Source organism: Pezoporus occidentalis, unplaced genomic scaffold (genome assembly GCF_034315485.1).
Source record: "Pezoporus occidentalis ecotype Australia unplaced genomic scaffold, CSIRO_AGI_Poc_V1 ctg47, whole genome shotgun sequence".
In the NCBI taxonomy this organism is placed as follows: Eukaryota; Metazoa; Chordata; class Aves; order Psittaciformes; family Psittacidae; genus Pezoporus; species Pezoporus occidentalis.
This window is the reverse complement of record NW_026915802.1, coordinates 566,207-580,143: the sequence shown is the minus strand read 5'-3', so window position 1 is coordinate 580,143 and position 13,937 is coordinate 566,207. Positions and strand designations below refer to the sequence as shown.

General features: G+C 46.9%; 1 protein-coding gene across 8 annotated transcripts in view; it reads right to left on the bottom strand.

Annotated features, from left to right (window-relative positions):
• ESRRB (estrogen related receptor beta) overlaps window positions 1-13,937 on the bottom strand; it is a 141,218-nt gene that overhangs the window by 21,134 nt on the left and 106,147 nt on the right. For all 8 annotated transcript variants that reach the window (XM_062636122.1, XM_062636117.1, XM_062636121.1 and 5 more), the window contains one exon: window positions 10,131-10,247. In XM_062636122.1, coding sequence (XP_062492106.1) covers window positions 10,131-10,247 — 117 coding nt within the window. The remainder of the gene's footprint in view (window positions 1-10,130; window positions 10,248-13,937) is intronic.

The window sequence follows — 13,937 nt, the reverse complement described above, 5'->3', positions numbered from 1 at the left end:
AGTGCATTAAAAAAAGATAAGAGAGATGCAGAGAGATTTACCCTCCATCCCTCCTTCCTTCACTGAGCAGACAGAGGTCTGTTTGCCCAAGGACTTCAGCTTGTTAATTTTGAACAAGTGTTTGTCCTCCTCTTGTTCCCCATCCTGTGCAACACTCCTTGAGGCAAATGTTTTCAACCAGCATTTGCAGAGCCACTGCCCTACCCTGTCATCATCGCTCAGCTGCAGAGCTGGTGAACAGGCTGACCCCTACGTAGTGCATCCCAGTGCTAGTTGCTGAGTCCAGCAACCTGTAGGTGCTATAGCAAACAAAAGCATTTCAGTCTGAGTCCCTGAGTGTGACACTCCAGACATAAGCATCATGGCAGAATCCCTGCCCCAAAGATCTGACAGCCTAAAGGGTCATACCTAGATGGAAGGGAAGGGCATGCACAAAATCAGGACCTGGTACTGAGCTGTGGTATTCAGGTGGCTTGTTAATACCTGCTGTTCTACTTTGATTTCCTCAGTGGCTGATTTTAAGATAGGCAATCTGGTTACAATGCGGCTGTGAAGGGACAGTAAAGGATATTAAAATAGAGTAGGTTAACTCAAGAGAAACAGCATGAAGGAAAGCACTAAGCAGAGAAGAAACTGAGAGGTATGTAAACTAAGGTATGAATGGAAGTGAGAGAGTGTAAGGAGAAGGGAGATGAGAGAGAGAGGGCTGGAGCAAGGCTGAGTGGTACATACACTGTAACCCAAAGGGTAGATTTCACACCAAACGTGCAGCCTCCTGAGCTTTAACTGCAAGGTGCAGTGGCCACTTACAAGATGCAGCTGGTCCATACTGAAGACTCTTACATAGGATTTGGTGCCACGGCGTCACAAGACAGTTGCAAGAAAAAGCAGTTGCCTTCCAGCTCCTGGACATAACCATTTCTCATATGGATCACAACTCGCCACTTCCCAAGAGAGAAGGCACCCATCCTACAGAATTGTCACCATAAGCATTCCTGGACCTCCTTTCTTCACAGTATCAGCAAGGAGGGGCTGCTAGAACAGTAATGAAAGGAGTGCTTACATACACAATGTGACATGCAACAGTACAGGGCAAAGTTTAGGAAGTATCATCCCTTGATAACCTACCTTTCTATCAGCTGCTTCTTCACCAAATGAGGGCTATTTGTGCTGGAAATATCCCTCTCCTCTTCCTCCCCTGTTCTGATGTTGCTGATGTTCACTGAATTTTGTTATCTTTTGATTGACCCTGCATAAGAGTTCTGGCACCCCATCTGACCTAGGTGCTGACCCCGGTGTCTGGCGCAGGGACTGAGTCTTGGCTCACTGGCAGCACACTCTCAGCTCCCAGCCTGCCTGAGCCCCCTCTGATCTAGCAGGGAGCAGGACTTGTGCGGGATTTCTCAGCTCACCGTCCTGCCCTGGGTAGAGATGTCAGTTTTCTAAGCGTCCTGTGGGTGCCACTCGTGTTCCAAGTGCTCTTGCAGCGAGGTCTGTGCCAGCACCAAGCCTCTGCAGTGGTAGAGCTGATCTGCTGATCTATTCAAGCTCCCTGCATTTCTCGGACATGCCCCTCAGAGAGACGTCTGCCGACAAGTTTGGGATCAGATGTTCCCTTGCTGACTTGATAACATCAGGCTTTCGGGTTTTTTTCTTAATGGAAGTAAAATAATTCCAGCTTTTTTTAAAAGCTGGACCCAGGCCGAGTCTGTCGGAAGTAAAAATAGCCGAGTATGCAGAGGCGACAGCACACAGTCAGGTTTAGTTTCTGTTTTATTTTCTGAGGACTAAAAATACTCTTAAAAGCTCTGTGAAGCTAAGCCCTGGCCGGTAGGAAATGCAGTTTAGGCTCAATATCAGCTGTCACGTCAAATTACTGGCCTCACCTCACTTTCCATCGAGTCCTATCACATGGCCATGTATTGATAGGAACAGAAAGATCTATCTTGCCAAAAGAACTAGTGGAGGAGCCAAGGTACAGGGTTTGCATGGTACAGTATGTGTCTAGATCAAGGAGGACACAACTGAAAGGAACATATGGCAAGTGCTGGCCAGAGAGCAATGGCCCTGGGGCTGCTTCTGCTGAGCCTCCCCACATATCAGCCAGGTCCTGTGGCCACTGCCCATCTGACCCTTGAGCTGCAGTTTCTGCATCAGTGCAGCCTGCTTGCTCTCCCAGGGTCTGAGTTGGGGTGGTGCTCTGTAGCTAACAGAGATGCCCCTATCCCCAGTAGCTGATATCTAAAGTACATGGATTGGCACTGCCCAAAGAAACTGGAAGGAGTAGGCTGAAAGCAGAGAAGAAAGAAAGGGAGAAGGATTATGCCCAAGGTGTCTCCTACAGAATTTCTGTCTCCCTATTTGCTCTGAACTTCAGGAGAGACAACAGGGTGTGGTGATGGGATGAGTGAGCCAGGAGGAGGCCCATCTAGGAAACAGCAGTGATGACCATAAAAGTTAGGCTTGCCAAAATGGGGAAAGAAACAGACTATAGGGAAAAGCATCCCTGTCTGAGAGTGAAGAGGCTGCAACCCTGCAACCTGACTGGCTCTTTCACTACTCTGAGATTCCAGCATGGGAAGGGAAAAATAACTCTTTATACCATTAGGCTCTCATACTGCTGCAAAAAGAGGTCAGCCCCTGCAAAATCTCCTGATAGATGACTGGTGTAATTACCCAACACATTTGAAACATAGAAAAACAACTTGAGGGTCACAGCATAGCCATTAAACCACAGCAACTGGCATGATGCAGGTCAGCAATCTTGGGAATGACGCTTGCAATGGAAGGGTGGAGAACTAGCCTGGGGAGGGAGGCAGTGGAGTTAAAAAAAATCCATCTCCTGTGTTACAAGGGCCTACAGAGAGATTAGATCAGTTCAAGCAGGACGTTGCAGCCTCCTCCACCTTTGATGTTTTGAGGGATATGCTGTTGCGTAGGAATGCTTCTTTACTGTCTCTCTGGTTAAAGAGTCCCTGGACTCAGAGGGACAGGTTAGCCCTGTGATGTCTGATATACCTAGTACCCACTAACTTTCCAAGTAGTAGTGTTCAGAGCTAAATCTCCAAAGAGGTGTTCACTGCCTAAAGGGACCTGCAGCCCTGGGTGTGATTTAACTCAGCTTACTTTAGACTTTGATAGCTCCCTTCTGTGCATCTGGGCTCCCCTGACAGGCAACAGAGAGAAGCTGGCACCTCCACATTCATCTCACAGGTCAGACAGGTCAGGAGTCATGATGGATATTTCTCTCCATTGGCTACCAAGAGAACCCCTGCAGGGTTAAACTAATGCTTTCTCTAGCTCAGTTTTCTGTCTCAGTCTATTTAGGTAGAGCGTATGAGCCTTTTGGAACTGGTAAAGGAGCGTAAGGATGGATCACGAAACAAATTTTTAGGTAAGCAACACAATGGAGAGGGCCTCACCACTGCAGGGAGAGAGGCCCACTTTCAATGGAGATCCACAGAGGTGAGGGAATTAGAACCACCAACACAGCATGCTGCTGCCTTGGCCAGCCTCTTAGAGCAACCTTGCAGTGTCACCTCAGCAGCGGCTTTTCCAACAGTAAGAACTAGTGTCCACTTTTTATTTAATTCTTCAATTTAGAACAGCTGTGCCAGTCAATTCTGAGTAAAGACCCTCCTAGGATACCCTGCAGCCCAAGGGCTGGCACAGTCTTCAAAAGTGAGTCAGGGAAAGTCACACCCCACTCTTGCCACCCCACTCTTGCTCACCTCAGGGGACCATAGAATCATAAAATGGTTTGGGCTGGAAGGGACCTTAAAGATCATCTAGTTCCAACCCCACTGCCATGGGCAGGGACAACTTCCACTAAACCAGGTTGCCAAAATCCCCATCCAGCCTGGCCTTACAATGTTGTCAGAACTGCCTAAAAGCTTGTAACACAATGGCTGGGATTTAAACACCCCTGGATGGTTGCAGCTTTTATCAGCTTCCTCTTTTCCGTACACATTATAACAGCACTGAGCATAATTCCTGGTGACAGAATGAACAAAGTGTTTACCATAAACCTGTGTGGAGGTGATGCCTTACTCAAGAGATTTACATCAATGGAGCCTGGACTTCATGTTTGACAGAATGGGGATTTAGTTAGTTATGGTAAGAACCTAAACAGATTAATAAAGGAATGGGAGGAACCAAACTAAACAGATTTATAATCCATTGGATATGGGAGAAGATGTGAGGAGGGTCCTGGATGCACCAGTCTTATGGCCAGAAGAAAGATACCAAGTGCCAGTAGCCCAGTGTGTACTTTGTGGACTGTCCATCCACTGGAAGCCTCCTCTTTGGAGAATTACCATCACCCTGCCAAAGGCAGCAATGCTCGGTGTCATGCCACCACACAGCCCAGCCCCAGCCACATTGCAAATGCTCAATTCATGCCTTGGAAAATAGTTACATGTGGATGATACATCAAGATGCCACTCACTGCACTTGGAGATCCTGTTTCAAAGGACAGGGGGTTGCCTGTCTCTTTTTAAACATAGGGGCATTTTAGAGAAAGAAAAATAATTTTTCTTTCTCTTCTTTCATTTGGATGCCTCCAATAGTGAGTATTTCTGGCACCGGCTGGAGGCAGAATACTCTATAAATACAAAGCCATTAAATCACATGCAGCAGCAACCTGATCAGGGCTGCCTTTTAATTTCCTGACATGAGCTGGCCACTAACCCAATTACCCAGAATCCCCGGAGGAGCCCTCATCGTTCCCAGGAAGCACAAAGCAAAAACCTGAGCATATTGTAGGGATGTCAGCTGAGCTTTCACTGAAATCAAATACCTTTTTGAGAACACATGGTCTGGGAGCAGGGATGAGAGCAGGAGGGAAAGGGGAGAGGTTGCTGGAAACACTTTGCTCCATTGAGAGATTCTTTCACTTGAAAACAGAAATGAAACACCCTCCATTTGGTTATGTTGCCAAAAAGGAGCTCAGCTGTTGATTCATATATCTGGATTTTAGTGAAGGATGAAGGCAAAGTTACTAAGCGGAAGTAATTTGGGATTGCCAGTGCTTGGAATCCCTTGTTTAGATACTAGATTTATAGTATCTTATAGCACCCAATTTATAACATCACAGAGACAGGCCTGCCCAGGGTGAGAGACTTGTTTAATTGGGAAACATCTGTACCATCAGCCCCTGGCTACAGCTGGTAAGGGAAAAAGTTAGGCGAGTTAGGAGTTATGCCTAGCAGAGTTAGGAGTAAACATTAGGAAAGTATCACTGGCTACATCATTTCCTACTCAGCCAGGGTCTTAAACAAGAGGAGCATGGATTTAAGAGACAGCCACTTCTGAAATCTGGAGATTACAGGCTTGCCATCTTTATAGCGGGGACCACCTCCAACATTCACACAGATGCAGGCCCTTAGGCAGCACAGAAGTTATCAGCTTGTTGCAAGTTCCTCATAGGCAAGGTATTCCCAAAGACACCAGAGACAGGGTGGCTCTCTGCAGTCCTCAGTCCCTGTGATGTTTGGGGGGGAGTAGGCAGACCTTATGAGTGAGCTGGGCCTGGGAAGGAGAAGTGGGAGGAAGGTGATTTTATTTTGTTTTTATTTCTCAATATCCTTCTCTCCTCTTATAAAATATTTTTTTTAAATTTGTCCATGACGATAATTCCTGAGTGATCTCCCTGACTTTACCTCAACCCACGGACTTCTTCGTAGTATTTTCTCCCCTGTCCTGCTGAGAAGGCGGTCTGAGAGTGCAACTTTGTGTGGCACTCAGCCAGACAAGGTCAACCCACCACACTGACATACAAAGAAGGACTGACATCACTGTCCTCTTCATGGTGCAGTTCTGCAAGGTGACACACAGGACTGTGACTTCAGAGAGGCAGCAGAGGTGTGGAGGGCAAGGCTGTGAGGTCATGTTTAACCAGCCAACGTCCAAAATCAAACCTCTGAGCCCATTTGCAGAAGCCGTGTGTCACCTGAAATTACATCTACCTCTAGATGACAAACAAATTGCTGTAAAACTGAAAGGCCATGGGTGGCTAGAGCGTGAATGGCAAGGCTATATTCTCCCCAAAACTGACAAGGTATATTGAGGTTTTAAAAGAGACCTGCTAAACCACTGAAATTTCTCTATCCATCATCCTTGAGAGCCAGAGAGATCTAGATCTACTTTGTAGAGCCCAGAGCTAAAGAGCTACGTTTTGGTCATTGGGAGCACAAGGCAGAGAGTGCTGGGAGTAGAGGGGCTATGGGGTGGTCAGAGACAAGGATGTCCAGCTCTGTACAATGCCTCTCCTCTGCAAGTTGCAGGGCATGTTTTCCTTCACTGATCATCCACACTGGCCAGGCATGTATATAGATATCATCTTCTTCATTTGGGGTCAGCAGTACCACAGGGTGCTCAGGTTTCCCTAAGTTTTGCAGAGAAGGGGCCATGCACTTCTATTGGATGAAGTTGTGAAGAAGCCTCATCTCCCACTGCCCGCAGGCTGGTGCTACAGCAAGGACAAGAGCAGCACAGCACAGATTTTCTAGGAATGTTGCCTCTTCACAGGTCATTGGGACTGGAGTCTGCTGGAATCCTGGACTCCAGATTCAGCAGCTTCCTATCTGAGCCTGCTAGTGAGGGGCTAATTAATGCTCTCTGGGGGCACACTCAAGATGGAAGGGGAAAGTGAGACACAAGCAGCCAGACAGGCCAACACTTCAGACATCTGAGCCAGCTGGGCTCCGTGGGCAGAGCTTTCTGCCTGCCACTTTCCCCAGCGAGTCTGGCCAGCTCTGCAGTGTCACGCCAGGAGAACCTGAGACAGCAAAGCTCTGATGTCCGTGCAGTTCCCTTGTTGCAATGCATTGATCAGAGCTCTCTTAAAGAAAGTGGCCTGGATATCTGAGACACCTATTGATTGCTCCACTGGCTCTCTTCCTGCCCTGATCTTCATTCACTCGGCGCTGCCTGAATAACTTGCACTTTTGTGTTAGGGGCAGTCTCCCCAGATCTTGAAGGGCTACATTCAAAGGGGCAGTCCCTACAGGGAGAAGAGAAGATGTCTGGTGACCCCTTATATGTACTCCCAGGGGGAGGGCCTGTGTCTCTTTGGCAGCAGCAACTGAGCATTTAAAGTGTAAGGCAGAAGCTTGAAGTCATGTTTTCCTGATTCTGCCATCTCTGAATAGTGGTGCCTTCTGCCTGAAGAACAGGCTTATGCCTATGCCCAGTGGGCAGGAGATTGTATGAACATCATGTATGATGACAATGACCAGGAAAACCTTTCCCCCCTTAATGAGAAGAAATCATGAAGCCCTTAATTAGGTACTAATGGAGTATTATACTCTTCTTCAGAGGAAGGACAGTTTCTTTACCCAGAAATGTCCCCACTAAGTTACCAACTCGGTGCAAAGGACAAGAAGAAACCTGTCAAGAGAAGAAGTAGTTTCTAGATCTTGCCTTTAATCACAAGACTGTTCTTCTCCAAACCTCTGGTAATCAAGGAGGCTAAAGACCCTGTCTTAGCAACCTTCTGCCACAGATGAAGCCAAGGGAAAGACAAGTACAACACAGTAAAGCAGAAAAGGGAACTACTGAAAGGGAAAAAAAATAATCCTAGCTCAAGTATCAAGACACATCTTGTCCTAACAAGTGCTGGGGGACTCCAGAACATGCTCTCTGGGGAAACCAAGACATCAGGGATTTAAAAAACAAAATTAAACTACAAGAACTACACAGCTGGGAACATTCCTGCCCTGGCAAAGAAAAGGGATGGATGAGCTAATAGGATGACAGATCAGAGATGAAAAAGACCAATGAACCTTTTCTAATCCAAAATCCCTTGTCAATTCTGCATTTTTGAGGTTGTCAAACAATTATGGATTTGTTCTTTCCAGAAATTCCTGGGTCTGTGAAGACCAAAGACGGTAAACCCATTTCCCCCCCTTTTTGGATTTTGCTTTTAGAGATGTGTACTGACTGAATTAGTACTTTGTGCTTCCACCAGACTTCACATAAAGTTAACTAATCAGTCTTCACAATCCTTTTGCAAAGCAAAGCAGTATGACCCTTATTTCCCATCTTGGGAAACTGAGCAATAAAAAAAGCACAAAGGAAAAAAGATGCTTGCCCCACATTACTTCCCCACTCTGTGTTAGGATGTGGGAGTACTATTTGCAGATTGCCAGTGGAGTCTCCTCTGCTGCTCTTGATATTGTCATGTGTTCCTGCATCCCATTACTATCAATAAATCTTTATACTGTATATTCCACAGCTCTAAATATTATGGGCGTGTATTATGGATACACTAATATCAATAGCAAGCCGTCCTTCCCCAGTGGCTTTAATGATGCCAAATCAATCCCTATATGAATAACTAAATATACCTCAGCACAAAAGCATTTGTAGAGTCAAATTTCAGGTTGCCATGTATAGTATCCCATGAGGTTCAGGAGTTCAGGCACAGCATGGTGTGAGTGAACCTACATTGCTTTCCAGCCTGATTCTGGTCTGGAAGGAGTTAACTGTTTTCACATAACTTGGAGTCTAAGCCACAGAACACTTCACAAGAACCTGCTCTGGACTGTGCCAAACTCCCAAAACTGGAAGCAGAGGATGCCCTGGCCACACAGTCAAACATGCCAGTGCAGGGTTCTGTGGCTCTGCTCCCCCAGCTGCCTGCTCTGAGAAGCTCAAATGATTGGATGCAGGGCAGCACAGACACAGGCAGCCAGCAAGCCTGGACCCATGCTGCTGCTCTGCAGTGTGACTGGAGCCACTTAAAAGCTCAGGCTTTTAAGGTTGGTTTATGGGATTAGTATGAGCAGCCTAGAGTGCATTACCAAACTGCGCTCCCACTAATGCCAGTGTCACTAGTGTGGACTGGCATGTGGGTAAGGGGATATATCCCCTTCATGAACTACCACATGTAGAGAAACAGGTTTCCAGTGGTCCCTATCTAGGTCCAAAAGTAGGTGCCTCCCTCCCAGCAGTGGATCATGATCCTCTGAGTCTACAGTCTCTACACCTCAGGGAGAGCCAGACTACACAAACCTGCACCACCTCTGCTTGGTTACTGGGGTGCTCTAGCAGGAAGATATTTAACCACAGAAACTACACATCCATCAAAGAACAGAACAGGGTTTAACATCTAATCTACATTCTTAACAATACTGGCTGCCATCAACTTGCGTCTCAAGAAACGAGAGCGCCCTCGTGCAAAGCAATACACGTTCAAGTGACACTGTACAATTTATCACCAGCTGCTATGAAGATATGACCTGGAAGCAAGCTGCAAGCTGGCATCTTGGCTCCAGCATACAGGACTTGTGCAGATCACAACCAGCTGCTGTTCCTTGTGGTTAAACTGAGGGGACTGTGCTCTGCCAGGTACAGAAATGCAGAGTTACATGCAATGCTTCTCCTTCCTTTCCCTTCCTCTCCCCTTGCTGCCTCTCTCAGAGAGACCCAAGGGAAACAAAGCTTTATAGTCAATCTATAAGAATATGTTTAATTGCCACTGAATTCCCTGTGGTCCACCTTGAATGGACAAGGACTGGGGAGGGCAGTGGGGGGAGGAAAAGCAGCACAAGAAAGAAGCTGAACACTGCTTGGAGAGTGGAGAGCGTTGAACATATCAACAGGCTGAGCACAGCGCAGGCTGGGTGTGCAGGGCAGGGGACCCTCAGCTCTCAGACAAACCTCTGCCCATCTTCGAATAGTCTCCCAAGTGGGAATATGGACAGATTTTTGTTGCACACTGTGCTATAGCTCTGCATTAACTCCATCCTTACTTTACAAAGCCCAGCGAAGCCAGTCATGTTCACACAAAGGGCAAAATGACCTCAACACTGCAAAATGAACTGGGGAAAAAGAAGTGAAACACCTTCCAGCCTGGGGTTCCTTTGGGAAAGTCTGGCACCACCAGTTTTTTTTCAAATTTGCATGTATTAGAAGTAATATCCTATCATGAGGGTGCTGACTAGAATCCTTCTCCCTGGACTGCTCTCTTGGTCCCTGCACATCCTGACTATTTTACAAAGCCCCTAAAAACACACCTTTGGAAAGCCAGAGAGGGCAGCATGCAGTTACCCTAAGAGATCCTGCAAGGCCTGGAGTCTCAGGTGCTATTGGGACAGAGAACAATTCTCAGTCTGACTCTGTCTTACCTTCTTTTAGCATCCCCACTTTGAGGCATTTCATGAAGCGACAGGCCTGACAGGACTTGCGCCTCCGTTTCGTGATCTCACATTCGTTCGTGGCTGGGCAGCTGTATTCAATATTCCCTGCAATCAAACACAGAGATGGTCACCCAAGAACCATGTTATCCCCAGTGATTCAGGGACAAGTTGCAGTGGCCCAGATATTCCCACCACCATCAATCTGTATACGCTGTATGTTTGCTCACTCATTTGCACACACATACTCTGAGACCACAGCTGGCTGATGATGGCTCTTAGAGAGCCCAGCACTAAGTAGAACACATTTGAAGAAAAAACAATACTGCTCTAAGTATTGGGAGAAACCTGTCCATCCAAGGGGCTGACTCCAATGCTGGGCTTTCAGATGCAATATCCCCTCCAGGTACATCATCATCCCTTGTGCTGCATCCTTTATAACCTGGCCTGTTCCCTGAAGTCCAGGGCTTAGAGTGGGAACAGTTCAGGTATTAGCAGCATTTCCTTTGTGGCCAGTCCTGCTCCATGTCTGTAGGATGGATGTTACCTGCCCTTTCTTGCCTTGCCTGGGAAAACAGGGAATTCAGGGATGACATTTTGTCCTTTGCTTCCTCCTGCCTGCTGGCATACTACAGGTAGCAGGGAAGCAGTAGGTCTGGATTGAGAAGATGGATAACATGCCCTGTAAAAATGCACAGTTTCTCTAGGCAAATCTTTCCAGTTTTACTTTATTAGTCCTTGTGCATCTGTGTCTCATCCCTGTGCAAAGAGCATCAGCATTTCTTTCCTCATTCCTTTCCACTTATGATCACTTCACAACATTGCCTCTGAGACAAAACAGGGGAAGCAGCATCACAAATTTATTTATCACACAGTATCACACAGTATGCTAGAGATTGGAAGGGACCTCGAAAGATCATCTAGTCCAATCCCCCTGCCGGAGCAGGAACACCTAGATAATGTTACACAGGAATGTGTCCAGGCGGGTTTTGAATGTCTCCAGGGAAGGAGACTCCACAACCTCCCTGGGCAGCCTGTTCCAGTGTTCCGTCACCCTCACTGAGAGGAAGTTTCTTCTCAAGTTTAAGTGGAACCTCTTGTGTTCCAGTTTGTACCCATTACCCCTTGTCCTATCATTGTTTGCCACTGAGTAGAGCCTGGCTCCATCCTCGTGACACTCCCCCTTTATATATTTATAGACACTAATAAGGTCATCCCTCAGTCTCCTCTTCTCCAGACTATAGAGACCCAGCTCCCTCAGTCTTTCCTCATAAGGGAGATGCTCCACTCCCTTAATCATCTTGGTTGCCCTGTGCTGGACTCTCTCCAGCAGCTCCCTGTCCTTCTTGAACTGAGGGGCCCAGAACTGGACACAATATTCCAGATGGGGTCTCACCAGGGCAGAGTAGAGGGGAAGGAGGACCTCTCTCGACCTACTAACCACCCCCCTTCTAACACACCCCAGGATGCCATTGGCCTTCTTGGCCACAAGGGCACAGTGTTGGCTCATGGTCATCCTGTCGTCCACTAGGACCCCCAGGTCCCTCTCCCCTACACTGCTAACAGGTCGTTTCCCAACCTATACTGGAACCTGGGGCTGTTCCTGCCCAGATGCAGGACTCTACAGTTTCCCTTGTTATATTTCATCAAGTTATTCCCTGCCCAACTCTCCAGCCTGTCCAGGTCTCGCTGGATGGCAGCACAGCCTTCTGGCGTGTCAGCCACTCCTCCCAGCTTAGTGTCATCAGCAAACTTGCTGATAGTACACTCAATTCCCTCATCTAAATAATTAATGAATATATTAAATAATACCGGTCCCAGTATTTATGGTCACATAATATTTTATCATAAGCCAAGAAAGTAACTGAAATACAGACACAAGGGTCTGACATGAGGATATAAGTGCTGGATCACAGTGTGAGGTAGCAATTATTTAGTCCTAGAAGACAACAAACAGAAATGAATGTTTACATCCTGCCATCCATTTTGGAGGTGATGTTTCTGAAGAGGGCTATTCAATGTTTTTTGTGGAGCAGGACTGGAAATCTAAGCTTGCCAGTGATGCATTGACAATGACAATACATTTAAGGCAGTCTAACTTCTGGGTAAATCAGGCAGCTCAGAAAAGGATTTCTAAGCTCTACAGTCAGTTCAGAAGAATGAGAAAGTTGGTTTGGAGGTTTAGAGCAAGAAATTGAGACTCAAGAGATCAAGCAGAACTGTAGGAAGGAATGTAGGTAAGAGCCAAGAGAACACACAGTATGGAATTGCGAATGTTCCATCCCTCGCAGTGTTCAAGGCCAGGTTGGATGGAGTCTTGGGTGACATGGTTTATAGTGAGGTGTCCCTGCCCATGGCAGGGTGGTTGGAACTAGATGATCTTCGGGTCCTTTCCAACCCTAACTATTCTATGATTCTATGACTTTGGATATCATCAGATTAGAAGCAGAGCTTACAGTTTAGTAGCACTGGGACAGGACGTGATTTTTGTTCCTACTTCTGGAATGGATTTCTATGTTCTTGCGCAAGACCCTTCCATCCTCTAAAGACCGACAATCTGATACATACCAATCTCTGGGCGTGGTGATTAGACTCTGGGGCTAACTAAGCAGTTGGAAAGCCCATTGGGAATCTGAGCCAAAAGACAGAGCACAGATTCAAAAGGAAGACAGTACTCACTATGCTTGGCCCATGCTGTGTGAAATCCCAGGAGCACACAACCCCAAAGCCCAAGGTGATCCACCTGCTAGTTATAAACCTTCTACCTCTTGCCCTTGTTTTGTCACAAGACTTGCAACTTGCCCCTAAAGCTTCAGCCCAGCCACCCCATTCTTCACCATTAATTACCTCCTTCCAAAATGCAGTTTGTCTGCAGGAGGAGAGTGTGCTGCACAAGTTGCTTCTATTCAGACTGTACTTCGTCATTGAGCAGTACCTGAATTTCAATAACTAGCAATGTATCAACATTCTCAGAGAGCTGGAAATTGAGATTCAGGCTTAATCTCAAGGTAATAAACAAACTCCTGCTTTAGACACACAGCTCCAGCACATTACAAGACCGATGAGTACAGAGGCCCTTACCTCATGATCAGACACTTGCTGTGCCCCACACAGGAAGGAACAGAGCAGGAACAAACCTGGGAGAACACTCCAACACAGTCTCAATTTGGAAGATTTTACCTTAGTTTCAGTGCCCACGTTTCTCACCAAAGCCAGGACCAGATTTCCGGGAAGATGTAAGACTTCATGTTTCGTGGTCTCATGACCAAAAATTTGCCCCCTAACAGACACTACACCAAAGGCACTGAGCCCTTACAGCAGCGGAAGGCAGTGACAGCCCCCATCTGGCAGCTCAAGCTCTATCTACCCTGCGTCAAGCAGATCTCCCACTTTCCCCAAGCCTCCAGTCCACGGACCCCTTGACAAGTGAAGTACTGGAAATGGTTTACAAAACCTACGTCACAACTAAATGTGCTAGTGTCAGAGTAGGTGTAGGTACTGGTTACCATATACATACTGTTTGTACAGCTTAAAAAAGCAGTTCTCAAAGGTACTTCTGTACTGGGATCATGGCTGTTAAAGGAGCAGAGCCAGAGGAGAGCGGGCAGTGGGCAAAATTCCCTTCCTGGGTGGCAAAGCAGCGGCCACCACGTTGTGCAGCATCCATGTGGTTTGCTGGTAAGCACAGCTGAAAAAACACACCCACTCACCATGCTTATTGCCTTCACACTGAACATAGGCTCATATACCCCTTGCACACACTGTGCCCAGTCTAAAGGAAAAAAGAAAGCACCAGTA